Source organism: Acomys russatus, chromosome 23 (assembly GCF_903995435.1).
Source record: "Acomys russatus chromosome 23, mAcoRus1.1, whole genome shotgun sequence".
Taxonomy (NCBI): domain Eukaryota; kingdom Metazoa; phylum Chordata; class Mammalia; order Rodentia; family Muridae; genus Acomys; species Acomys russatus.
In genome coordinates this window covers 7,988,980-8,014,925 of record NC_067159.1, presented here as the reverse complement: position 1 = coordinate 8,014,925, position 25,946 = coordinate 7,988,980, and the positions used below count along the sequence as shown (strand labels likewise).

Sequence of the window (25,946 nt, the reverse complement as noted above, 5' to 3'; positions counted from 1 at the left end):
AACAAAATAAACCCCATTTCAGAAGGATGCCTAAAACAGTGGCCTTAGAAGAGAGTAAAGCCCTGTCATGGAGCTCTCGGCTCCCACCGCGCATGGGGCCCAGCGAGTGAGCCAGTCTCTGACAACTTCCAGTCTGTATAGTGATGTCCAGTGAGACACGTGACTACCAACACCACAGAAGCATACCAAACGAGGTAGGCTCTATTCGTTGTAGTGGGTTTTACTTTATTCTAAACAAATCAGGTGGCCTTCTGACTTTTTATATTCGGTCCCTAACCCTGTGTAGCACAAACAGCACAACAGGCTACTCTTCCTGTAAGTTTCATGTGGAAGGAGTTGTCACAAATTTCTCTGTGAGCCTAAACTAGGCTTAAGAATTCCAGATGTTTAAAAGAAATAAATATCAGCTAGGGGTGGTAGTACACGCCTTTAATCCCAGCACTTGGGAGGCAGAGGCCGGTAGATCTCTGTGAGTTCGAGGCCAGCCTGGTCTACAAAGTGAGTCCAGAACATCCAAGGCTACACAGAGAAACCCTGTCTTTCACACTTTAACCTTCCTAAATCATGGGGATTCCTAAACTAATGGGTAGGAGCCTCTGACAGTACAAATATGAGTGACTTTCCATGTTCTGTTGTAATGAAAGACATGAGCAGAAACATTATGAGACTAGGAAGTCTGCAGCATGGACTTCACCAACTGTGTATTAAAAGACAGAGACTAAAATCAAAGTAAGTCATGACAAAAAACCCAGAACAGCTGAGCCAGCTTTATTAAAGTAAAAATTATTTTAAAAATAAACTTACAAAGATCTAAGCATTAAGAAATGTATGCAACGGGCTGGAGAGATGGCTCAGTGGTTAAGAGTGCCGCCTGCTCTTCCAGAGGTCCTGAGTTCAATTCCCAGCAACCACATGGTGGCTCATAACTACCTATAATGTGATGTGATGCCCTCTTCTGCAGATAAAGTACTCATATACGATAAATAAATTAATTTAAAAAAAGAAATGTATACAACATTAAAAAAAATATCTTAGCTGGGCATGGTGGCTTACATCTTTAATCCCCAGTCTTGGGCGGCAGAGATAGAGGCAGGCAGATTAAGTGAAAAAGTAAAGTAAGTTGATGTCTTACTTTGAATGAGGAGAAAATGTACGTTTAACATTGTCCCAACTCCACTGCAGTCAACTGTTACTATTATAACAACACAAGTAGCTTATATACATGGAGCTATTCTACAAGATGACTAGCAAACAGAGAAAGGCTCATTCACTGAGAAACATTACCCAATATTTAACCTTCTTAACCTCAGGTTTCCTGAAAAGAGTGAAAATACTTGTCCTATCACTTCATATATTTATTATATGGATGCAATGAAATTACATAAATTACCTTTTATAACTAAAAATCATTGTAAAGCTGCTATTCTGTATTATTTTATAAACATTATTATGCAACTTCTGTGGTATTCCTTATCTGCCAAAATCCATGAGGCATCTACTATGAGTGCAATGCCTTTACTGCTCCAGTTAGCTCTCACTGTATGCCTCCTGCCGTCTACTATCCAGCTCTCTCTGTGTTCCACTAAGCTGCAAACGCCATGAGGGATAAATCCATGTTTTCATGTTTACCGCTGTGTTCTAAGTGCCTCTTGCATATTATATACTCAGTCAATAAAGAATACATCCTCACACAGGAAACCCTCCTTCTTGTAACCTTCTGATACTGAAAGGTCAGATAAAGAAGATGGTTCATAGCAGCTGTAGCTTTATCTTGAAAACTGACTGCTAAGACTGGAAAGAGACAATATAGAAACACTAGAAAAGGACTGGCCTGATGATTACACAATTGAAAAAAGATTATAGACATGTTATCTACTAATACACACACCCCCCCCACACACACACACAAACTCACCATCATATTTTGCCAGGACTGCCTGGACATCTGCATAGGCCTGCAATTCTAGAAGTGATTCTAAGAGATTTTCATGGATGTTCAACATAGTAAGAGGAGGAAATTCTTTCATCAACTGTATATTAAAAGGAAGGGAAAAAAGAAAAAAATCAAAATAAATCACAACAAGCCAACTTAAAAGAGTTGAACCAGCTTTGTTAAAGTATAAATTATTTTGCTTTTTTACAAATTTACAAAGATCTAAGCCTTAAGAAATGTATGCATGGGGGGTGGAGAGACGGCTCAGTGGTTAAGAGTGCTGCCTCCTCTTCCAAAGGTCCTGAGTTCAGTTCCCAGCAACCACATGGTGGCTCACAACCATCTGTAATGTGATCTGATGCCCTCTTCTGGCCTGCAGGTGTATATGCAGGCAGAACACTGTATACATAATATAAATAAATCTTTTTTTTTTTTTTAAAGAAAGAAATGTATGCACATTAAAAATATCTGTTGGGTGGTGGTAGAGCACGCCTTTAATCCCAGCACGAGGGGTGCAGAGACAAGTGGCTCTCTGTGTTTGAGACTAGCTTGGTCTACATAGTGAGTTCTAAGACAGCTAGGGCTATGAGGTGAGACCATGCCCTCAAGAAAATACATACGTACATATATATATATTTTCCTGTTAGAAAGATGGGCAATTGAAAAACAGTGATTCTGGGGCTGGAAAGATGGCTCAACGGTTAAGAACACTGGTTGCTCTTCCAGAGAAGCTGGGTTCAATTCCCAGCACCCACATGGCAGCTCACAACTGTCTGTAACTCTAGTTCCAGGGGACCTGACACCCTCACAAAAACACATACAGGGAAAACACCAATGCACATGGAATAAGATAAATAAGTAAATTTTTAAAAATAAAATAAAAGCAGTAATCTACATTAAAATAGCTGATAACTTAATTTGTTTTTTAGTTTGGGGAAAAATAGAAATAATGGTTCAGTTATCAAATTTACTTACATCTCTCATTATTTTCACTGCTTCTCTTATCCTTCCCAGTTTTCTTGCACACATTGCTAATCTTCTTTTAATGTATACAAGTACATTGGTATCTCGCCCTATTTAAAAAAACAAGAAAATGACACAACTATCACTTTTGTATTATGGCCTGACATTTCATTAAAATATTATCCACTAATTTTATTTGCTTATCCTGGAAAACCTATTAAAAATTAAATTACATCAGAATGTGTAATTATTAATGAATGTTAAATTTAGGTAATAAATAATAAATGTCCTCTATTTTTATATGTGCTTTCTATATTAAAAGCTTAAAATATATATTTAATTACTTTTTCCTCTAGTAGTAAGCAATTTGAGTACAGTATATATAATTCATTTGGTTGATGAGTTTAATACTTGCAGAAAACAAGTAGATATTAATAGGAAGATATATTTGTCTATCCCAAGTTTCTACATAAACAATCTATAATCTTAGTAATATTATTTTGGCTCAAAGACTCTAAATGTCCTAAACAAAATTTCCATGAATAATATGAACTTTTATTAAGTCAGTAATTAATTTAAAAAATGATATCTAGAAAGGGCAAAGAGAAAATCTTCAACATGGACTAGTGAGGTGGCTCAGCAGGCAAGAGACCCTTGCCTGGAGACCTGAGTTTCATCCCTGGAACTCATATGGTAGAAGGAGAAAACTGACACACAAGTTCCTTACCGACTTCTACGTGTGCATGCACATGTGCACACATTCAAATACAAATAAGTAAATAAGTATAATTTTTAAAGTTAAAAAACTCTACAACGGTGGTGGCGCACGCCTTTAATCCCAGCACTCGGGAGGCAGAGGCGGGCAGATCGCTGTGAGTTCGAGGCCAGCCTGGTCTACAAAGTGAGTCCAGGACAGCCAAGGCTACACAGGGAGACCCTGTCTCAAAAAACCAAAAAACAACAACAAAAACCTCTACAACGTAAGCACATTTGATATTATGCAAGGACAAATAGTAAGAAGCTTTCATACATGTAGTTTCATTAGTTCCAGTCTGTAAAATTTATTCCCATAGTTTTGTATAATAACATGCCTTAATGAAATATATTGTAAACACAACTATTTAACTGAGAGAAAGCATTAGCCAAATTTTAATTTCCATAAACAAAAGATGTAGAACTTAGCTGTTAAGAGATAATGCCTTATGTAAACATATTTCAATGTATTGCCTAGTATCTGCCAAAATCATGAAACTAAAACCTGCTGGCCGCACATCTCAGCCAGAAACAGCAACCCTGCCGATTCTAACAGCTTTGGTAAGTGTCACAAGCCTAACCAGAAGAGCATCTTCAAAAGAAAACAGTCCCTGTGCCTCGTCTGATCTCAAGCATGCTAGAGAAAAATATATCAGAGAAAGAACCAATGTCACACACAAACTGCAGTATTGGCTAAGAAGCAGATGGTGTGAAAAGAGCAATCCTCCAAAAGATCCCAATTTCAGAAACAACCTGGGCTATAATAGCAAAACCCTGCCTTAAAAACAAAACAAAACAAACAACAAACAAACAACACAGGAGGAGGAAGGAGTAAAGAAAGGAAGAGGAAGGAAGGAGAGCAGAGGAGGGAAGGAAGACACTTGGCACGACATACAGACCCACAGACGGAAGAGCAAATGAGCCGATGTTTGGACAGGGCATGCAGGTCAACCATGTGGGAGGGAAGCCCTGGATTGGATTCCCAGAAATACAAAAAAGGACCCTCCCATTGCCCTGAGTAAGGGTCAGGGAAAAGACAATGTTTATTGTCTAGGGAGAATCTCGGTAATAGCTGTCATCATTAGAGGGTCCTCTGGGATTTTAAAAAGTGCCAGTTCTTGTAGGAAAGAAAACAGTTTCAAAACAGCAGATTTTTTTTTCTAGGTAACCAATGCAGGATCTGTTCCCTCCCACAAACACTGCCTGGATGTTACATGGCTCTGTATTGTTGGCTTCTTAGTATTACAGACCAGAAGGAGAGTCTATCAGCTGTCTAATGAAGACTAGCAAACTTTCACATTTTATTATTCTTATTATTATTATTACCACCACCACCACTACTACTACTATTATTATTGTTACTATTTTGCATTTTAAACACAAAAGACACAAGTTCAGAAGTTAAGGACAGAACCTGGGCCTCTCGTGGCACATGTCTAGAATCCTAGCTCAGGAGGGAAGATCAGTTCTGAGCCAAACTCATCTACATGACAAATATGAGGCTAGCACCTCAAGAAACCAAAAGGAAAAAAAAAAAAAGAGGAACAGTCAACCCAAATGTGCTTACTCAGTTGAGCTTCATGCTGAGGACTCTGGTGCTGGCACTGCTGTGACCGTCTATAAATTATCTCTCCCGCCCTGAGGGCCTGTTTAAATAACCTTTCAGCATCTACAATGGTTGTTGCTTCTTCTTCGGCCAGTAGAACGTAGGCAGTGGCACAGCTATAAAGCAAGAAGCGAGGCGATGGTAAGTAAGTGGTGGAGCCCGCACTTCCCTTGGACAGGCCCTTGCTATGTCATGCTTCCATCACCCCTCTACACTTCCCACCACTGAGGAGAAAAATAAAGCAATATTCAGTATTTTAGCTCACTAGGGGTACCCTAGCATATTCATTATGTCCAACTCCACAATGTTTCTTCCACTCTATTTTCTGGGTTTTTTTGGGGGTGGCACGAGAGGGTTGGTTTTTTTCCTCTGTTCTCTGCCCCTTTGTTTTCTGTTTGTGGAAGGGGAGGAAATACATAAAAAGTTGTTTTAAAAAGCAGTTGTAAGGAGCATACCACCCACTCGGCATGCCTGCTCCCAGGCACTGCATGCTCTGCAACGTCCATATCATGCGAGTGACGATGGACTGCGGAGTGGGAAGACTCCCCTGGTTAAGGAGGGGCCTCTGCGTCTGATCAGAAACAGTTCTACACTAAGCCCTTTCTACAAAGCAGCCTGCCTCTCGGGGCTTACCCACCACGGGCTGCATTATAGCGCCCCCTCTCACACACCCACCCACCCACCCATGTTCACCCCCAGCTTCCTTCTCTTCACTCTGCTGGAACACAGAGACTTTTGCTTCTATCTTTAAAGTCAACAGCTGGCCAATAAAATAAACTAATTCTTGGCTTTGGGCAAGAAAGAAAACCAAGTTTCCCTTCCATTTAGATAAATAACAAGAACATTTAGTCTGAAGACAATGTATTAGTTCTGCTTGTCCAAGCCTGCGGATCCAGCATTCAAGTCAGGAGTAGTTACTGAGCACTTGAAATGTGGCTAATATGAACTGACATGGCATGTTAGTACATATCAAATTTTAAAGATTGAGAAAATGTAAGGCTTGTAAAATATTGATCACATGTGAAAACATTTTATATTTTAATATAGATAATTGAAACACTCACACTAACTTCTTTTAACTTTTTAAAAGTATGGCTACCAGAAAAAAAATGTAAAAAGTTACACATATGTCTCACATGTTCCAATTAAACCAAGATTGTTGGCTCAATTAAAAAAAAAATACACAAGGGCAGGCATGAGATACAGTGCTGGTGAGCAGCTGTCATCCTCACCTGTAATCCCAACACTTAAGAGCCCTGAGTAGAAGGACTGTGAGTTTGTGGACACTTTGACTATATAGGGTACCATGAACTCTGGGCTGTATGACCAGACCTCACCTATTACTGAAGAATACAAGAAAAAGGTAGCTATTCTCAGTTAGGGTCAAGAAAGGCCTTTCAGATATGAAAATGCAAATCACACCCACATATATAATTATTTTACTAATCAACACTCTTCTCCAATGTATTACATTAGATTTTTATAAAACATTAGATATGCTGCTGGCTTAAACACTAAGTATCCTACTCGCCATTCCAAAAACATTTTCAACTTTTTGTTATTGTTTGCAACAATTATGCTCTGCAGACCAGGCTGGTCTTGAACTCTCATTCTCCTGACTCTGCTTTCCAAGTGCTGGTGATTACAGATGTCTGTCACAGTGCTCATCCTCAAATATTTGTATCTATTGTTTTGTTTCAAATGCTTTTAAATAACCAGAACAGAAATATTTTTGCAGAGCTGGGGATATAGCATAGTGGTAGAGCACTTGCCTAGCATGCTTGAGGCCCTGGGTTCCATCCCAGCACTGCAAAACAAAACAAAACACCACTTTTATAAAGACCTTGATAGATAAAAATTCATGAAATAGAATGTAAGTATAGACATAGTTTTATTTTATTACTTATTTTTGTGGTGCTGGGGATAAAACTCAGGTCTCACATGGTAGGCAATGTCTACCATTAAGATCCATCCCCAGCTCCTAACATAACTTTAAATTACAGGCCAGGTCTGATGGCACAGGCCTGTAACCCAAGCATCTCAGAAGGCTGAGGCAGGAGAGTCACAAGTTTAAAGACTAGAAATGTAGCTCACAGATAGAGCAATTGTCTAGCATGTGCAGGGACCTGGGCTCTACTCCCAGTACCACCAAACCCACAACAAATCATGGTATAGCTTCTAGTTTGTGCTCCTCAGCAACTTTACCTTATATTTTTGCATTTAGATATGTTAGTACAAGAAATCAGTCCTATGTATATCTAATGACTTTCTTTTGTCTTAAACTGGGGTTAAATTCACACATCAGTGTAAAATCTTACTAAGTTTTATTTCCTGTACTTATTTTCTATTTGTTTATTATGTGTGCACCACAGCACACATGTGGAGGTCAGAGGACAACTTGTGGGATTCGGATCCCTCCTCTCACCACCTGGGTCCTGGGCATTAAAGTCAGGTCATCAGGTTGGCTGCAGGCACCTTCACCAACCGAGCCATCCTGCAGGCCCAGCATAACACACTTTCCTCAGCAAAGCTCAGAAACGTTTAATATATTCTCAAGGCTGTGCAACTACAACTGGTACAGAAAGCACATCCATCACCCCCAAAAGCACCATAGCTCTTCAGCAGTCCCACTGTCTCTCCTGCCTCCCCACTGACAGCCACAAATCACCTCTTTAATAGTGTCCTTTGGTGCACAGAGGCTTTCGTTTGAATGAGACGTGACTTACCTATATTGCTTGTGCCTTTGTTGTCTATCTGTTAAACCACTGGGAAATCTAGATGCGTAAGACTGCCCTGCCTCTCCTCTCCTCCCCTCCCCTCCCCCTCTCCTCCCCTCCCCTCCCCTCTCCTCTCCACTTCCTCCCTCTTCTCCCCACCCCCACGCCGCATTTCAGGACAAAGTTGCAGGACCTCAAGCATACTAGGCAAGAGCTTTACCACTGGCATAAATTCCTAACCTACTCTATGTTCTCTCACAAGAGTTTATAGATTACTTATTTAATTTTTAATTAATTGATATGTATAAGTGAGGTAGGAGTCCAATTTCCAGCTTGTACATGTGACTATCTAATTTTTTTCAGAATCATTTGTTAAAAACATTTTTTCTTCCATCGAATAGCCTTGGCACCTCCATCAAAAAGCAACTGAAAGCCACAGACATATGAGCTTATTTCCAGATTCCCTATTGGAATCTAGCAGTCTAGGTGTCTCGCCTTCTGGTTTAGCCATCTAGTTTTATAGTAAGTTTTAAAACTGGAAAATATGAGTCTCCTAATGCTTTTGTTCTAGGATTCTTTTTGGCTACTTAGGATCTCTCCCAACAACATACAAATGATAAGACCAGCTTGTCCATTTCTGCAAAAATAGTAACTTCAGTTTTAATTATGTTTTTTTACATGTATGAGTGTGTTGCTTACATGTATGTCCATGTATGCACCACATGCATGCAATGCCTATGGAGATCAGTAGAGGGTATTGGATCCCCAGGAAGTGGCTTCAGATGCTTGTGAGCTGCCATGTGGGTGCTAGAAACCAAACCAGGGTCCTCTAGAAAAGCAGCCAGTACTCTTCACCACTGAACCATCTCTCCAGCCCCAGTAGTTGTAGTTTTAATAGGAGCTACATTAAATCTGTAGATTAGGGGAACACTGACATGTTAGTTAATGATATTTAATTTGTATTATACATGAACAGAAGATTCCTTTCTACTTGTTTGGGTCTTCTTATTTTAACTATTTGACCAATGTTTTGCGCATTTGTAAGGGTTTTTAATTACTTTGGATGTATAAGTGTGGCACATATATGGATCACGTGCGTACGGAAGTCAGAAGGTGGCTCCTAGAGACAGCTCACTCCTTCCGAGGGCTTCAGCTCAATTCTGCAGACCTTCATCCCCCAGCTGGCCTCCAGTTCTCCGAGTGCAAGTCCCACGCTTCCTTGACTAATTTACCCCTAAGCATGTCACTGTGCTTGATGCCATGTAAGTGGTACTGTGTTTATCACAACTGTTCAGAAATGAAGCTGACTTTCTACTCGTACATTTTAAACCTAATTTATAAGCACCAACAGGTTTCTGCTCGTGTGAATTTCTTTTTTTTTTAAGATTTATTTATTTTATTTATTGCATATGAGTGCTTTATCTGCAGAAGAGGGTGTTAGATTACATTATAGATGGTTGTGAGCCATCACGTGGTTGTTGGGATTGAACTCAGGACCTCTGGAAAAGCAGGTGGCGCTCTTAACCACTGAGCCATCTCTCCAGCCCTCATGTGAATTTCTTAAGGTTTTCTGAACATACGATCACATCACCTGTGGATAAAGACAGTTTACTTCCTCCTTTCAAATCCAAACGAATTTTTTCTTTTTATTGCTCAACTGTTTTTGTTAGGATTTCTAATAACAAGTTAAACAGAAGTAGTGAGGGCAGACATTCTTGCCTTACTGATTTTAAACAGAAAGGGGTGTTTTTGTTTTCTTTCATCACTAAGTGTCCTTCACTACAGGCTTTTCATAGACTCTTCATTAATTTGGGCATGATTCCTTACATTCATAGAATTTTTTAGTATTTATCATAAAACAATGTTGGATTTGTCAAATACTGTTTTAGTGAACTGAGACAACTTTTGGGTTTTACCCTTTGCTCTATTAATGTGGTGTGTCACACAGTTCTGTCATGACAGGGTGCTGAACTGCCAAAGGCTTCTTCTGCATCACCCGAGATAATCATGCAGATCTCTCCTTCATATCAGCACTCCCTTCAATTCTAACAACCCAGCTTGGCCCACAGGTATAATAGGTTTTAAGTGCTGCTGGGTTTGGGGCACTAATATCTTGGTTTAGGTCATTATTTCTTCAAATATTATTTCTGCACTGGTTTTTTTTCTCTACCATATTTTGGGGTCTCCAATTATGCATAGGGTCCTACAGGTCTCATCTTAGATCCTTCATTTCTCTTCGGTCCTTTTATGAGAGTTTCTGATGTCTGAGACTGCCTAAGCTCGGGTGAGCTAGCACAGCTCTGCAGACTCCGTCTGCTCAGATCTGTCACAGAGCTCCTGCAGCACGGTCTCATCTCAGTTGACGTCAATCCTAGGATTCCCTCTTAGTGCCTATGTGACTAGGTATCTTTGCTGAAACTTCAAAAATACATTGGTAATTTTCTGATGGTGAAACATCACCATGGACTTTCTTGTGGTTCTTTTTACCTTTCTGTACAAATTTAAAATAGGTGATTTAAAGTCTTATTAAGTCAAAAGTCCAGACTTTTTTTTTTTTTTTTTTTTTTTTTTGAGACCTTTCCACGGAATACCACTTCCATTTTTGTTCCACTGTTTCTTTGAATGCTGGGTTTTGTTGTTTTATTTGGGATCAGGGTCTAGCTGTAGTTCAGGCTAACACAGAGCTCAGTTAAAGCCTCCTGATGACTAAAATTATAAGTATGTACCACCAGGGCTTGAGAGATGGCTCAGCAGTTAGGAGCACTGGCTGCTCTTCCAGAGGACCTGGGTTCAATTCCCAGCACCCACATGGCAGCTCACAATTGTCTGTAACTCCAGTGCCAGGGGACCTGACACCCTCACACAGACACACATGCAGGCAAAACACAGATGCACATAAAATAAACAAATGAATCTTTTTTTTAAAAAGTATGTACCACCACACCTATACTGTTTGTATGTTTCATAATTTTTTGTTGAAAATTGAAATTTTTAATTCTGTTTAGTAGCTTACCTGACAATTTTGTAACTTCTGTTTTGTTTTGTTTTGTTTTGTTATGTGTGACTAACGAGGTTTGTGCTTGGTTAGCATAGTGGTCAGTTAATGAAAAGATTTCTTAAATATCTATGAACAAAGAACAAAAGCCAAGACCCCACAAGTAGGCACTCTGTGTGTGTATGTGTGTGTGTGTACACGCACGCACGCTTTTCAAGGCCATAAAAATGCAGGCACAAGCACGTGATCGCACGCACGCGCGCGCGCACGCACACACACACACGTCACTAGGGCACGCTATCAATATTCACTCAGGCATTTTACAATTATCATGGCTGTCATTTCCTACTTGTGCCTAACCTAAATGTTATCCAGACAGGACATTCCTTACATAGTTACATTTTTTTAGTATTTTTAATCGTAAGATGATTTTGGATTTTGTCCTTTTTTGTTTCTTTTATGAATTAAGATAATATATGGGCTTAAGAAGACTTGAAAATCAAGTATTTTCTGAGCATGTGCCTAACTGTCAAAAACTAGGTCTTTGAGGCTCCCAGGAATTTATGGAAGCCTTCAAGGCCTTATTCTCCAGTGTCTCATTCTCCAACCTTTCCAAATGTTCATGTCCCTCTGTTTTATTTTATCCATTGTATCAGACATATTTTCACCTTGGTATGGTCAATTCAAAGAATTTCAAGGTAACTGAAATAAAGACAAACTCTTTGAGCCAGTGTTTCAAAGAACCATCACATTAGTAAAAACCAACAACCACAGCTCTGTTCCCTGGCATGATAAGCCTGTATCTGGTAAGTTCATTTTGTCTTCAAGAATGCCACTGAGCTAGAGAGTGGAGGGTGTGCTCCCTTATATTTAGGAAACTTCTGCTTGATTGAGCAATCACCAGGTCACTTCAGTAAAGCTCTGATTATCTCACAGTGTCACCCACACTCTTGTCAGCTAGTCCCTCCTCGGCGGAGAGCACTGCCACTATTTTGTTCCATCAGGAGGATCTTCTTACTGGTGGTAAGAAGACTTCAAGGAAAAATCTAAATTTATGTTAGCCAGTTGGCATTCTTTGAATGATATACCACCTAGCATTTATTTAGGATATATTGCACTATACTATTTAGGATAAATGTCACTGATCTACACCATTTAAACTCTGACTCAGTGTTTTACACTTTTGTCTTGAGATATAAAGATAATACAAAGAGCTATGAAAGTAAATTCTGTTAACATGAGCAGAAAACTGACAGCACTATTTTGCTAATTATGAATCCTCTTTCTATGTCTCAAAGCTTATTGCTGAGTATAAGTCCCCAGGACTGATGAGTGCTTTAAATGAATGATTTAAATGAAAAATAAAATAAAACAGTGGCATAAATATCACATTTAACCACTAAGTACACATTTAACTACTAAGTGCTATTAGCATTTTTCATTAGCATTCTTTATTTAAAAAAAGAACTTCTAAAATACTTTTAGGTAAAACCATAGGATAATTTCTACTTTCAAAAGCAAAATAGAGATGTCAGTGAACACTGCAAATCTTATCTCTAGTATGCAAGATAGCAATGGAGACTGCCAGTGTTCCCAATCTTATGCGCAGATAAAAGGAAATACAAAACTATTTGCCTGTGTTGCCTTTAAAACAAATTTATTTTTCCAACTTACTCATTGTTTAACTCTAACGCTTGGTAGGCTGCTTTGATTCGAGCTGGAGGATTTCTTTCCCTCCATGCCTTCTGCATAACTGTGGGAAAAATATTTCAAAGAGTGGATGAGATGGTAAACATAAATAATCTTATGTAAAACGTATGAAGAATGAGCTAAAAGAGCAAACAAAGCTTTAAATATCATATTTCTAAATATATGAAACTGGCTTACTAGCTCACATTTACATGAGAATTTCATATTAAATCTGGACTCTTTCCATATAATAAAAATATTCTATGATCTCTTTTCATGATAACATATAAAGTACTTAACTGAATTAATCATCATTATCACACATGAACATTCATGTATCTAAGTGCATGGCAAAACTGAGTTTGAGTGATGCTAGGTTATACTAAACATGAAAGTTTCATCACCCTTAAAAAGGCCCAGGGAACTACTAAAACTAACGAAAGTTTAAAAAGTCTTTGTTTAGTCAATGACTCAGTACAGGAACACTGTGTAGATGTGTATTTTCTATGAAAACTGGGTTAATTTAGAATACAGCACATCTCTGGAAGACTTCAGCTTTATCCAGACTCAATACTAGCCTGTCAGGATGTCTGAAATAATGGGATGGGTTTTGCTACCATTCACTGAACCAAAATGAAGATATTACACTATGTGATGTCACTTAAAAGCTAAACAAACCACACACAAAGTAGATTATGGAAACTACCTGGCTTACACTCGATAAGGAAAACGGAGAACTTATGAATGTTGACTTTGGAACAAAACCTCCAACTGTTCAGAAAGAATAACATGGAAAATGTTTGAATTTTCTTTTGGAAACAAAATATTAGTCTTGGCTCAGAAAAATGAGACAATATATTCCACATGTGTAATAGAAATACATTTTTCATATCAAACATGTCACCAACTAGCTGACAGCTAATGCTTCCTGAACTTGACAAATTGATGCAAGCCAGGACGGCCTGATGCTGACCAGGTAAAGAACATCAATCTGCCACAGCACTAAAATAGGATGCAGGGGCCTTGGGAACCTGTGATGACTGGATTCTGTTCTATAAGCTGCGTAGCATAGTACTTACAAGGCCAAATGTTAATGCTGGCTCTATCAGCATTTTGAGGTGATTATACAATATTCTAGCGTATGGTCATAGTTTACCTAACTAACCCCCTTTCAAGGGAAAGTTATTTCTAGTGCTTTCCTATTACACAAGCGTTGTAGACTGTGTAGATCTTGGAAGGTGGAAGCCGGAGGATCCAGAGTCCAAGGTGACCTTACCTATGCAGAGTATGAGGCCAACCTGGGCTACATGAAACCCTGTCTCAAAAACAAAACTCACCAACAAAAAACCATGGTGATAACTGTCTTTCAGCCAGCTATGGTAGTGAAAGCTCTTATTCTAGCAGGCAGGATGATCACTATGAATTTGAAGCTAGCTAGGGTTATATAGCAAGTACCATGCTAGGCAGTGCTACAGAGCAAGACCCTGACTTAAACAAACAAGCAAAAAGGGCTGGGAATAAAGTTGAGTGGTAAAAAACAATTTGCCTGTTTTGTATGAGGTTTAGGCTCAGTTCTCGGTACCACAATTCAAAACACCACCAACAAAAACACAAACAAAAAAGAATCTTTCAGCTTCTGTCTTTGTATAGCTGACCAAAATTTCTTTATAAAAAAAGTTTGTTTTTCTTCGTAGAAAAGTTTGTTTAAAATAGGCACAGCCTTTAAAAGATTCGGCTATATACTCTCAGACTCCGCTCAATAAAATCATTAATTCACACTTCAATTAGAGTCTCATTCTCTAGGCATGTCACTGTGCACGCACAGACATCTCAAAAATTAAAGAAGATCTAAAAAGCACTTCTGGTCCCCAGCATTTCAGATAGGGGATACTCAGTCTTTATTAGCCATTGCTAATTTAACACATGAAGACATATCATTTATAGTTTTTTATTTCTAATGAGTCTATGCAATCCATCTCTAGGCATCTTTTTCTGATTCTTGCACTTTGAAATCCTCCATCATTCCTGCCTTTCAAGACTGTTCTTCACAACCAAGGCACTCCTAAGTCTAAAGTGAAAGGGGAAGATACAAGTTTTTAAAAATGTATTAAAAAAAAAAAAAAAAAACAAGGCCTAAGAATAATTTAAATCAAAATACTGATTTATTATTCAATACTGCTAAGAGCTCAGGATATGCTTAAAATAATTAAAACATACATAAAAACTCAATTCATTCAGACTTATCTATTTTTCAATTAATATTTACAATATTCTAATAAGCACAGAAGAGAGCTACACCTATCTGCAGGTCAGGGCCCACAGATATAAATGTCTACAAAGTCCCAGGGGAACAAAGTGCCAAGAGCACATGCGCTGTGTAAACAGCAGAGCGGCCGCTGACCACCCAGTGGCACACAGACCCACTCCCATTTCCCAACTTCCATCGAGTATAAATCTAGACACTAGTGAGAAATCTCCTGGGTATTTTTGTGTATTTAGTGTTTTGTTTTGGTTTCTGAGACAGGGTCACCCATGTTTCCCAGCGCTCTGCCACCCTCCTACCTCAGCGTCTTTAGCTGCTGGGACAACAGTATCTACAGCTCAGCTCACATCCTGATGTCCAAATGTCCACAGTGAAAACAGATCCTTCAGAGCACACTGCTGCGCAGCCCTTGAGGGCCTGCTTATTCTCAGATCAAACCAGCAAGTCAGCTAGATGAGAGAGACGTCTACTAACACGACGACCACTGACGACAACAGGTCACGGGAGACGTGCCCATCTCACCTATGTGCATGTGTGCCTTTGCTACTATAGAACTACGCTGATGTAAATCACTGCCTTTATGTGAAACTGACAGATCATTCTGAATTCACACTCAGCAAAGTCTACCTGTGAGTTCAGAATTTAACTAGATTGCACGTACCTCTGGAAGTACATAAAACTACAAGGACCAAAATGATGTACGTGGTCTTAAGAAAAAAGCTGTCAAAAGCCTGGGCTTATTAAAATGTCCATGACTCTTTCCTATAACTGGCAGAATGCAGAGGAAAGCTCCCCTGACTAGCCTATTTATCCTTTCCTACAGAGCCATGATCCCTAACCCCCTCTCTTGAGAGGTGTACTCACTTCTAGCTTACAAAAGAAAGGCTTGGCCCTTAGCTATTCCAAATCTTCCCAGATTCAGTGCATATGGACGGCTCAAAACTTCTACATGTCAAGAGTACAATGCATTCAGATTTGGAGCAGTCAGTTTGGGAGGTGGGGTATAGACTTTTTTTGATCATTTTTGAGGTAAAGTTAAAATTCTCCTGCCTCAGCCTTCCAAATATTAGGATTACAGGCATGAATGTGGCAGAGGACAGTCATCCTAAATCAAGGCTCCTGAAAATAAGGATTCCTGCTTTTTCCTTTTCTTTGAGCAGCAAAACTCCGCAGTGAGGAACAATATCCTTCCTCACTGAGGATGTAGCTTCCTTGGTAGAACGGCTGCCTGGCCTGCACAAAGGCCTGCATTCACCGACCAACTGGTGCAATCCTAGCACTCAGATAAAGGCAGAAAGATCAAAAACTCAAGGCCATCGTCACTATGTAGGGAATTTAAAGCCACCAGCCTGGGCTACCTGAGAATCTTTTAAAAATGAACACTAAATAAATAAACAGAAATAGAATATTTGGCTCCTAGATGCTTTGACCTAAAGAGTGGTAACCATTTTTGTTAGTCCCATTAGCACTCCTCCTCAGTTATTTTAAAAATGCATTATTCCTAAGGGAAGGTCCTTACAGGAAGTCAAAGAGTGTGCTGGCAAGGAATAATGAAAGCAGTGGCACTTTAATCTGGCAAGTGACAAGCATTAGGCAAAGCTCAAAAAAGTTCATCTTTCTTCTCAGGATCTTAATCCAGAGCCAGGTTTCACAGTTCATAGCTAGAAACCTAGCTGAGGACCACTTGGGCTACAGAAAAGAAACTGCTTTGCAAAACAAAAACAAGCAAAAATCTCACACATAGAGAAATGGTTAAGATGGAGACACTGATAAGTTTAACTGAACTGAAAGATGGAGAATGGGGTTAGATTTCTCTGTCAGGATGATATGATTGACTGGACTGACAATGAAGACACCCAACTAGGTCCTTAAAGGGCATATTCTAAAGAGAGAAAAAAGAGCTAAATATATAGCTGTGAAAGATTTGATAAGAATTTAATTAAAATATGTCATAATAGTATAATGTGATGGCACACTCCTTTAATTTCAGTACTTGGGAGGCAGAGACAAGTGGACCTCTGTGAATTCAAGGCTAGCCTGTTCTATATAATGAGTTCCAGGACAGCCAGAGCTATATAGTGAGACCCATCTCAAAAAAACACAAAGAAGAAGAAATACATTATGATATTCAGAATCTTATGGCTAAATATAATTTAAAAATTTTAATTTATATAAAATGACTATTGTGGAAAAGTTGTAAGAACACTAAAAGACTCTCAAGGAAAAATAATTATAAAATTTTATATATACATAAAGCATTCAAGAAGAAAGGAACTTACACTGGTGTATTCTTGCAATTTCAAGCATGTGGGAGGCTAAGGCAGGAAGTTCTCAAATGTGAGCCAATCTGGACTACATAGCAAGACCCATTCACAAAAACTAAAAAGATTTGTATAAGGTTTACTATTGTTAGAGTGTTTGTTCATATAGCTTTCAATGAAAAAAATGGTTGTTATCAAATTCTTACGTACAGTTCAGTGATAAAATACGTGCTTGGCATGCAAGCATCTGTTCTGGCATGCACACACGTGTAAAACTTTCTGACTTTCATGGTATACATTCAAATATAGGGAATACTGGCTTATTTTTTAAATGTATATATTTTCTAGTATGCCAAAAATTATATTCTTTGCAATTATTTAACCTTATGATGTGAAGCTTAAAATGTGTGAAAAGGCACCCAGATTTTCCAAATTGTCTGTGGAACTGTTCAAAGAGAAATGATTTAAAAGCCATCAGCGCTGTCTGAGGAGCTTTCTGATGTTTGCATTCAGTCTGTGAGAGGGACATGAGACCCGGCTGCCACAGCGGCTCAGCTCCTCTCGTTAATGGACGATGTCGACGCTCTACTGTAATTTCCCTATATGCAATTTTCCACATACTTTTGCTGTGACCGTGAACAGTAAGCATTCACACATAAAGCAATTTTCTTCTCTATTTGTAACTAAACCAGCTTATAAACTTTGTAAAATATCCTTGTTTTTCCTGCTGCCACCACCTTTAGCATATTTTATTCAGCAACAATGTAATACAATGCACTCACTTCAATGCTAAGAAACTGGTTTCTTCAGACCTTCACTGCTGCATCCTTTCCCCCAATGTAGCCAGTTGAAACAGGAACAGTGCGTGGTTTGGAGCCGTCACTGAGTTTGAAGTGCAGCTTTGTCGCTTACTGACTGTGAGGGGCATGCTACCCAGCCTCCCTTTCCCTCAGTTCCTGTTCACTTATTCATCATTCGTCATTCATTCATCTGGGCTTGAGACAGCCTCACACTGTAGCCCATGTTGACCTAGGACTGTATAGCCCAGCTGGTCTTGAACTGCAGACAATCCTCCTGCTTAAGTCTGCAGAGTACTGGGATTATAGGCATACACATCCAGCTTAGCTGCTTCTTTTTCAAAGGGGCCTGGTAATAGATCTTACCTCATAGTGTAATTGGAAAGATCACATTAGTACACATGGTGTCCATGTGTTAATTATTATTAATGAAATTACTTAAGTGTGTGATACCAATGCCTGCCATCCATCCATCCATTTATCCACTCATTCATAACCTCACTAAAGAATATATAAACATACACTATATTATATGAGCTTTCAGAGATTCATCTTAAAGAATTTGACTGGTCATTCATCACAGATAGAGCAAAGGTAGTCAAAGTAGACAAAAGTTGGGGAAATGACACTGTCTTTAGGTTACACACTCCCTTTGCCACTCCCTGGTGCTGGCTCGCAGACCCAGGGCTTCACAAAGGCCAGGAAAGCCTCCCACCACTAAGCAGTACCCCAGCCCACATAATACTGTGTGAGGCAGGGAACAGCTTAGAGAGACCCCAACATGGACATTCCTACAAACTGTCACTTTACACGAATCTCTGCTTTTGACTAGAACAAAACAGACCCTATGTTTCCTCTGCATATCATTCCTCATTTTCATTTTACCCCCTCTCTCCCTTTCTCTCTCCCCGTGTGTGTGTGTGGGGGGGCGTGCGCGCGCGCGTGTGTGTGCATGAGTCCACGTGCCGAGGTCAGAGGACAATCTTGGATGCTGTTCCCCCCTTCCACATTGCTTGTGACAGGGTCTAGTTGTTCTAGCTGGCTCTTGAGCATCTGTGGATTCTCCCATCTCTGTCTCTCACCTCCACACGGGAGTGTGGGGATTACAGGCCTGTGCAATGCCGTGTCCAACTTTACACAGGCTCTAGAGCCCTGAACTCAAGTTATCGGACTTGCACATGAAACACTTTACTCACTGGGCTATCTCCCCAGGCCATGCTCTACTGTCAGGTAATTGTTTCCCAGACCAGAGCAATGTATACTATTTCCTGCTATATTTGATCTTAATTTTTTTTTTTAAATATAGGGTTTCTTCATGTACCTTTAGTTGTCCTGGAACTAGCCCTATAGACCAGGCTGGCCTCAAAGAGATCCACCTGCCTTTGCCTCCAGCGTGCTGGGATTAAAGGCATATGCCACCACCATCTGGTTCTGACATTGTTTTAAGTAATAAAGTCACATAAAACATTTTAAATTCTTATAAAATAGTCACTAATTTCATTTATAACCATAATTTACTTTAATCTGAATTTCTTATCTATAATGTACATAACTCCAAGCCAAGTAACTGTATAGTATCATAAATAGCTTTAGAGAACACTTGAAATAATTTTCACAATCACTGTCTGTAGCATGAATACATACCTGTGTCTGAAGGACGTAAAAAGTCTGTTTCACAGGTAAAAAAGGTCTGGTGATCCTGGGCAGACAAGTTCATGTCATAGTAAGTAAGTGGCTCTTTGCCAGTCACCCAAGTATATCTGTAGCAAACATAAGATGTTTCAGTTGCTACAAAAGACACTTAAGCTTTAAAAATAAGTAACTACAAGTTCTAGTTCAGAGTGTTTTAAAGCTTATTATATCCTTAAGGGGTTAAAAAAAAAAAGTACTACTCTATGGTTCAATAATAAAACATTAAAAAAAATAATAAAACAAAAAAGAATAAATTGTTCAGCCTGACCTGGTGGCTCATGCCTGAGTTTGAGGCCAGCCTGAGCCACATAACAAATTTCAAGATAGCCTGAGTTACAAAATGGAACCTAGCTCAAAAACAAAATAAACCAGTAAGTTATTTTGTAAAATGTTCTGAAAACTAGATACTAAGCATAAATGTTTCAAATACTAAGACATCTCTTGTAAAGATTTATAAGAAATGGGTGCTATACAAGGCTACAGGAGACCCTGTTTTAAAAACAACAACAACAACAACAGCAAAGGCTGGGCATGGTGGTACATAACTTTAATCCCAGCATTAGGAAAGTAGAAGCAGGCATATCTCTGTAAGATTGAGGCCAGCTTGGTCTACATATTGAGTTACAGGACAGTCAGGGGTATATAGAGACATTTTATCTCAAAACAAGAACAAAACAAAACAAAACAAAGAAGCAAAAAACAGTCATGGTTAGCAAATGCACTCTGATGTAGCAGAGACAGATGGATCTCTGTGAATTCAAGACCAACTTGGTATATATAAAAGTTCCAAGATAGTCATCCCCTACCTCAAAACAAAAATAGAAGCAGAAGAAGAAGAGGAGGAGGAAGAGGAGAAGGAGGAAGTGGAGGAGGAGAAGGAGAAGAGGAGGAGGGGGAAGCCTCAACACCTCTATCACAGAAAAGGCAGAAAAACCTGTAAGATGAACGACAGGGAGGGGCCTGGGCGCTGTTGTCTTATGGGTACGGCAAGGCCATGACATTCATGAACTCACAACAACTCCAGCTGCCTGCACAGGCCCTGCATAAGACTGAGCCAGTAAACTTTCAGTCATAGATGGGAGAGGGCTCGTGGCCTGTTCTGCCCAGGGGAGCTAATGGCAGCCAAGGGTTGCAGGAGACATGAAAAAAAAGCACATGGGAGCAGAACTGAAACTTAGAGGGAAGAAGAAGGCAAGACAAGATGGAGGGTGAGCCTGACCATGTGTATTATATACACCATGAAAATGTCCAAGAATGAATTTTAAATATTTGTTATTTGCTTTTATATTTAAAAAAAAAGGGGAAACACAGTCAAGATGATACTTACTATTGAACTAACCATTCACTTCAATATAGTGAGTATCTCCAATGAGCAGAGGCTGTGACACATTTATAGAGACAGGTATCCCACAGACCTTTTACTCTAAGACCCACAGCGTGCTCACCGTGAAGGCGACCGGCTTACCTTCTGTATTCTGCTCCTCTGAAGAGGTTTAAAGGGTTTCTCCAGACCTTGCACTCTGAAAAACAAGAGGGAAGATTAGTTTAACCAAATACAGGTACGTTTTCACGAACCAGCACTTACTGTTAATTCTGTGCTCTAAATATAGTGCCAGTCACTATATAAAGGAGTACAAGCCACCCTTACTCTCTGGAAGTTATTGTAGTATTTCTGCCTTAACAGCATTTTGTTTATAAATTTAGTTACAACTCTTACTGTGTAACAATATGCTATCAGCTGCTTTTCAGTTTCCTCTCTAAAATAGGACCTACTATAAGTCCATTCACTCTTAATTTTTTAAATTAATTTTATTAATTTATTCATATTACATCTCGATTGTTAGCCCTTCCCCTGTTTCCTCCCATTCTTCCCTCCCTCCCACTTCCCCCCTTCTCCCCTCTCCTATGTCTGTGACTGAGGGAGACCTCCTCCCCCTATATATGCCTCTTAGACTATCGAGTCCCTTCTTGGTAACTTGCTATCCTTCTTCTGAGTGCCACCAGGTCTCCCCATGCAGGGGACGTGGTCAGAAAAGTGGCACCAGAGTTCATGTGAGAGTCAGATCTCACTCTCCACTCAACGGTGGAGAATATCCTGTTCGTCGGGCTAGGTCTTGGTAGAGGTTCGAAGCTTACTGCCTATATTCTCCTTGGCTGGTGCCTTAGTTTGAGGAGGACCCCAGGACCCAGATCTGCCTGTCATAAAGTTCTTCTTGTAGCTTTCCAGGACCCTGTGGGTCCTACTATTTCCCCTTTCTTCCATGCTACTCTCGCCTAAAGTCTCAATAGGATGTCCTCTCCTCTGACCCACTTTCTTGGTAAGTAAAGTTTTTCATGGTACGTATCCCTTAGTCCATCCACTCTTATAAGCCCAGATCCTATCACAGCTTCTGGAACTAACTTGCATAGCCTGAGAATTAGTCATGTAAACAACCACCTGAACTATGAAACATGTACTATGCTAGAGTTGTTTTATTCTAAGACTTGCCCCCCGCCCCCGTCAAAAAAAGTGGTCTACCACAGAAGATTTTACAGAGCAAGTAACATTTGAACTAACATTAAAAGCCTAAAAGACTTGGGACTGGAAAGATGCTCCCTGGCTGCCGGCTACTCTTCCAGAGGACTTGGGTTCAGTTCCCCAGCAACCACATGGCAATTCTCAGTAATCACATAGCAGCTCATACCTGTCTGTAACTTCAGTTCCAGGACTTCTGAGACCCTTACACAGACATACATGCAGGCAAAACACAAATGCATATTAAAAAACAAACAACAACCAAAAAAGCCTAAAAGAAGACATTTCCAGACACAGAACACTCTAAGCTGAGGCAGTATAAAGCTAGAGAGATGGCTGGGTGTGTAAAGTGTTTGCTGCACAAGCATGTGGCCCCGAGTGGCTCCCTAGCACCTGCACAGAAGCCGGAAGAGGCTGCACACTTCTGTAATTCTATGCTAGGGAGGTGAAGACAGGCAGAACCTGGGGACTTGATAGCCGGCCATTCTAGTAATGCATGTATGAGCACACCTATGTGCACGTGCGTGTACAAACACACACACACACACACACACACACACACACACACACACACACACACAAACTGTACAGTCTGCTTAGCGTAGCACACAGAGTAAGGGTTAGAAGAAAGACTACATAAGATGACTGTCATGGTGGTTCACATCTGTAATCACAGCACTTGAACTATCTGTGTTTCTGGCATGCATCTCAAAGTCCTCCAGCCTCTAGACAGGCTTAGAGATGGTGCTGTTCTGCTGTCTTCGAGTGGTAGTGAGAGGGAGAATACTCTGCCCTCTCTCCTTACAACATCCTATTAGATTGCGTGTTCACCTTCATGATGTCATTCAACCTTTACCCTCTCACATGAAGCCCAACATTGCTGGAGCCTAGCTAAGGATAAGGATGACTTTCTGCCTCAATCTCCCACATGCTGGAATTCATGTTTGACCCTTTGTGTTTGGTGGTGCTGGGAGCTGAACAAGGGCCTGGCTCAGGTTAGGCGTTTCTGAGCAGTATAAGGTAAGTTAGGAGAAGTGGGAGTTTTTCTTTTTCCTACTGAATAAAAGGTAGACATGGCTAAAACCAGAACAAGTGCCTTGGACCACAAGTTAAAAACTGCATCTGGCAGAGCACCGTGGTGCACCCCTTTACTCTCTGCAGGCGGAGGCGAAGAAATATAGAGTGCCAGGCCAGCCAGGGCTACATGGTGAAACGCTGTCTCAATAGATAAACCAACAGCTGTGTCTGGAGATGACAGGCTAGGCTTAAACTCTGATTACAACCAAGCTCTACGCTACACATGGGCCACCTCATTTACAGGAAAGAAGTCTGCCTCTGAGTTTTATTCTACTTGGACTATTATGACAAAACACCACAAATTGAGTATAATAAGAACAACAGAAATGTATTTCTTATACTTTTGGCGGCTGGCAAATCCACATCCGAGGTGCTGGAAGCTTTAATGCCTAGTACTAGGCACTGAAGACTTGCTTTCTGGTTTGTGAATGGCTCTCATAAAGTGACAGGAGTAAGTAGCTCTCTGGGGTCTCTCCCCTTGGGACACTAATTCTATCCATGAGAGTTCTTCCTTCATGATCTGATCACCTCCTGGAGCCCCTGTCTCCTAACATCATATAAACTCACAAACTACTGTACTCTGCTGTTCTGGGACTGATTTTCTTATCCTCTGTAATGAAATCAATCTTTGTTTTGTTTTCCGAGACAGGGTCTCTCTGTGTATCCTTGGAGGTCCTGAACTCCCTTTGTAGATCAGGCTGGCCTTGAACTCACAGAGATCCGCCTGCCTCTCTGCCTCCCGAGTGCTGGGATTAAAGGCATGCACCACCAAGTCCGGCTTTGAAATCAATCTTAATTATACAGCTCTGAAAACACCAAAAGAATAATCACCTGATAGATGGTGGTGTCTGAGGGTTTCGCTTTCTCTGTTGCTGGCAGGAGAACCCGGCTCTGAAATGCTACTCTCTGTTCCTCCCATCAGAGGGCGCAAATGGCTGATAGAGACTTGCTCAATAAAGGATGTGCCATGCTTATGGAAGTACCACCATTCAAATATCTATAACACAGAGAAACAGTTTTCACTTAAAATGCAATTCATAAACAGAAATAAAAGAGATGTTCCTATTCAATTCAGCACTTTAAATGTATAATCTGTTCTTGGGTGGGTGAGGGAGTAAGCAGAAGAAAAAACCCAAATCCAAGATTTCCTAAGCACAGATGCCACGGAAAAGTGAAATACCTTTCTTATGGATTTATCATGAAGTTTAGACAAGATTAGGCAATACTCTCCACTCCTTAAAGGCACTAAAGAATCCTAAGAATGAGTCAGATGCGATAGCCTATGCCTTTACTCTCAACTCTTAGGAGTCAGAGGCAGGAGGACCATAAACTCCAGGCCAGCTCAGGATACGTAGTGGGAAGTTTCAATAAAGAAAGAAAGTCTAGAGAGATGGCTCAGAGATAAAGAGCACTGCCTGTTCTTCCAAAGGTCCTGAGTTCAATTCCCAGCAACCACATGGGTGGCTGATAACCATCTAATATGAGATATGGTTCCTTCTGGCCTGCAGGCATACACGTAGGCAGAACATTGTAAACATAATAAATAAATAAATCTTTTTTTTTTTTTTAGAAAATTAAAAGAAAGAGGGGTGTCTAATCTATAACATAACTCTTCATGTTTCCTTGGCATTAGTTCCATCTGTAGCATAATTCAAGACCATTTTAAAGCAAATAACACTAATAGGATCAAAGTTCACGCCAGATATACTGTTTATTAACTGTGTGTATTAGCAAGTCTCTAAATAGTCTCTAACATCTCAGAGCCTCAGTCTCCTCACCTAGTAAATTTTATTAACAAGAATCCTAAGAAAGTGCTTTCTGAGCCAAAAAGTACTGGTCTACTGTTTAACAATGCTATTAACAAGGCTTGAGACAAGTTCTTCTCTAGGCTGAAGTATTTAAAAATCAGGACATTTATTAATTGTATTTCTGTGGCTTATCACTCATAAACACAAAGTAAACTCTCTATTTTGAGACCTTATCTCAAAGATTAAAAAAGGTCAAAGAAAAACTACAATTTCAACTAAAGCTATACAGCACCACCTACAGATGAGAAAAAAGAACAGAAAACAACAGCACAATAAATATTTCACACTTTTATCTATAGCAGACTGTTCCAAAAGCATACAATAAGAAAAGCCAGACGCTAGAGATGTCAATGAAGAACACGGCTTACAATAGCCCCAGAGGAAGCTGGGGCTCAGGGTAAGTGGAGACTAAATTCCAGACATAAGCTATAGTCTGCCCAATGCTGTCAAGATTGAATCCTTGCAAGATTTCACGCAAAGCCTGCATATTCAGGGGCTGGGGATGCAGTTCATTTGTAAAGTGCTTGCCTGCTATACTCAGGGCCCCAGGTTCTGGTTCCAGCACTGCAGAAACGGGATGTAATGGGTTCTAGTTGCGCAGCAAAAGGAAGAAGACCGGGCTGTCAAGGCTGCCCTGGACTACAGTATAGGTTCAACCAACTTACAAGAGATCCTGTTTTTAATGTAAATAAATTCCGTATATTCAGATTCTCTTGGAACCATTTTAAAAATCATAAAATTAGATAACAGTAGTTATAGAAAAACCCATTTCATTACTTCCAGTATGAAGGACAGATGCTTACATATTTGTGCATGTATATGACCTGTGTGGAGGTCAAGTGTCTCTTCAATCACTCTCTCACTAAATCTGGAGCTC

General features: G+C 40.0%; 1 protein-coding gene across 1 annotated transcript in view; it reads right to left on the bottom strand.

Annotated features, from left to right (window-relative positions):
- St7l (suppression of tumorigenicity 7 like) overlaps nt 1–25,946 on the bottom strand; it is a 66,707-nt gene that overhangs the window by 37,199 nt on the left and 3,562 nt on the right. Inside the window, exons 3-9 of the mRNA XM_051165840.1 lie at nt 24,093–24,258; nt 21,135–21,189; nt 19,622–19,737; nt 12,642–12,720; nt 5,217–5,371; nt 2,909–3,006; nt 1,916–2,030 (exon numbers count right to left, since the gene is read on the bottom strand). Coding sequence (XP_051021797.1) covers nt 1,916–2,030; nt 2,909–3,006; nt 5,217–5,371; nt 12,642–12,720; nt 19,622–19,737; nt 21,135–21,189; nt 24,093–24,258 — 784 coding nt within the window. The remainder of the gene's footprint in view (nt 1–1,915; nt 2,031–2,908; nt 3,007–5,216; nt 5,372–12,641; nt 12,721–19,621; nt 19,738–21,134; nt 21,190–24,092; nt 24,259–25,946) is intronic.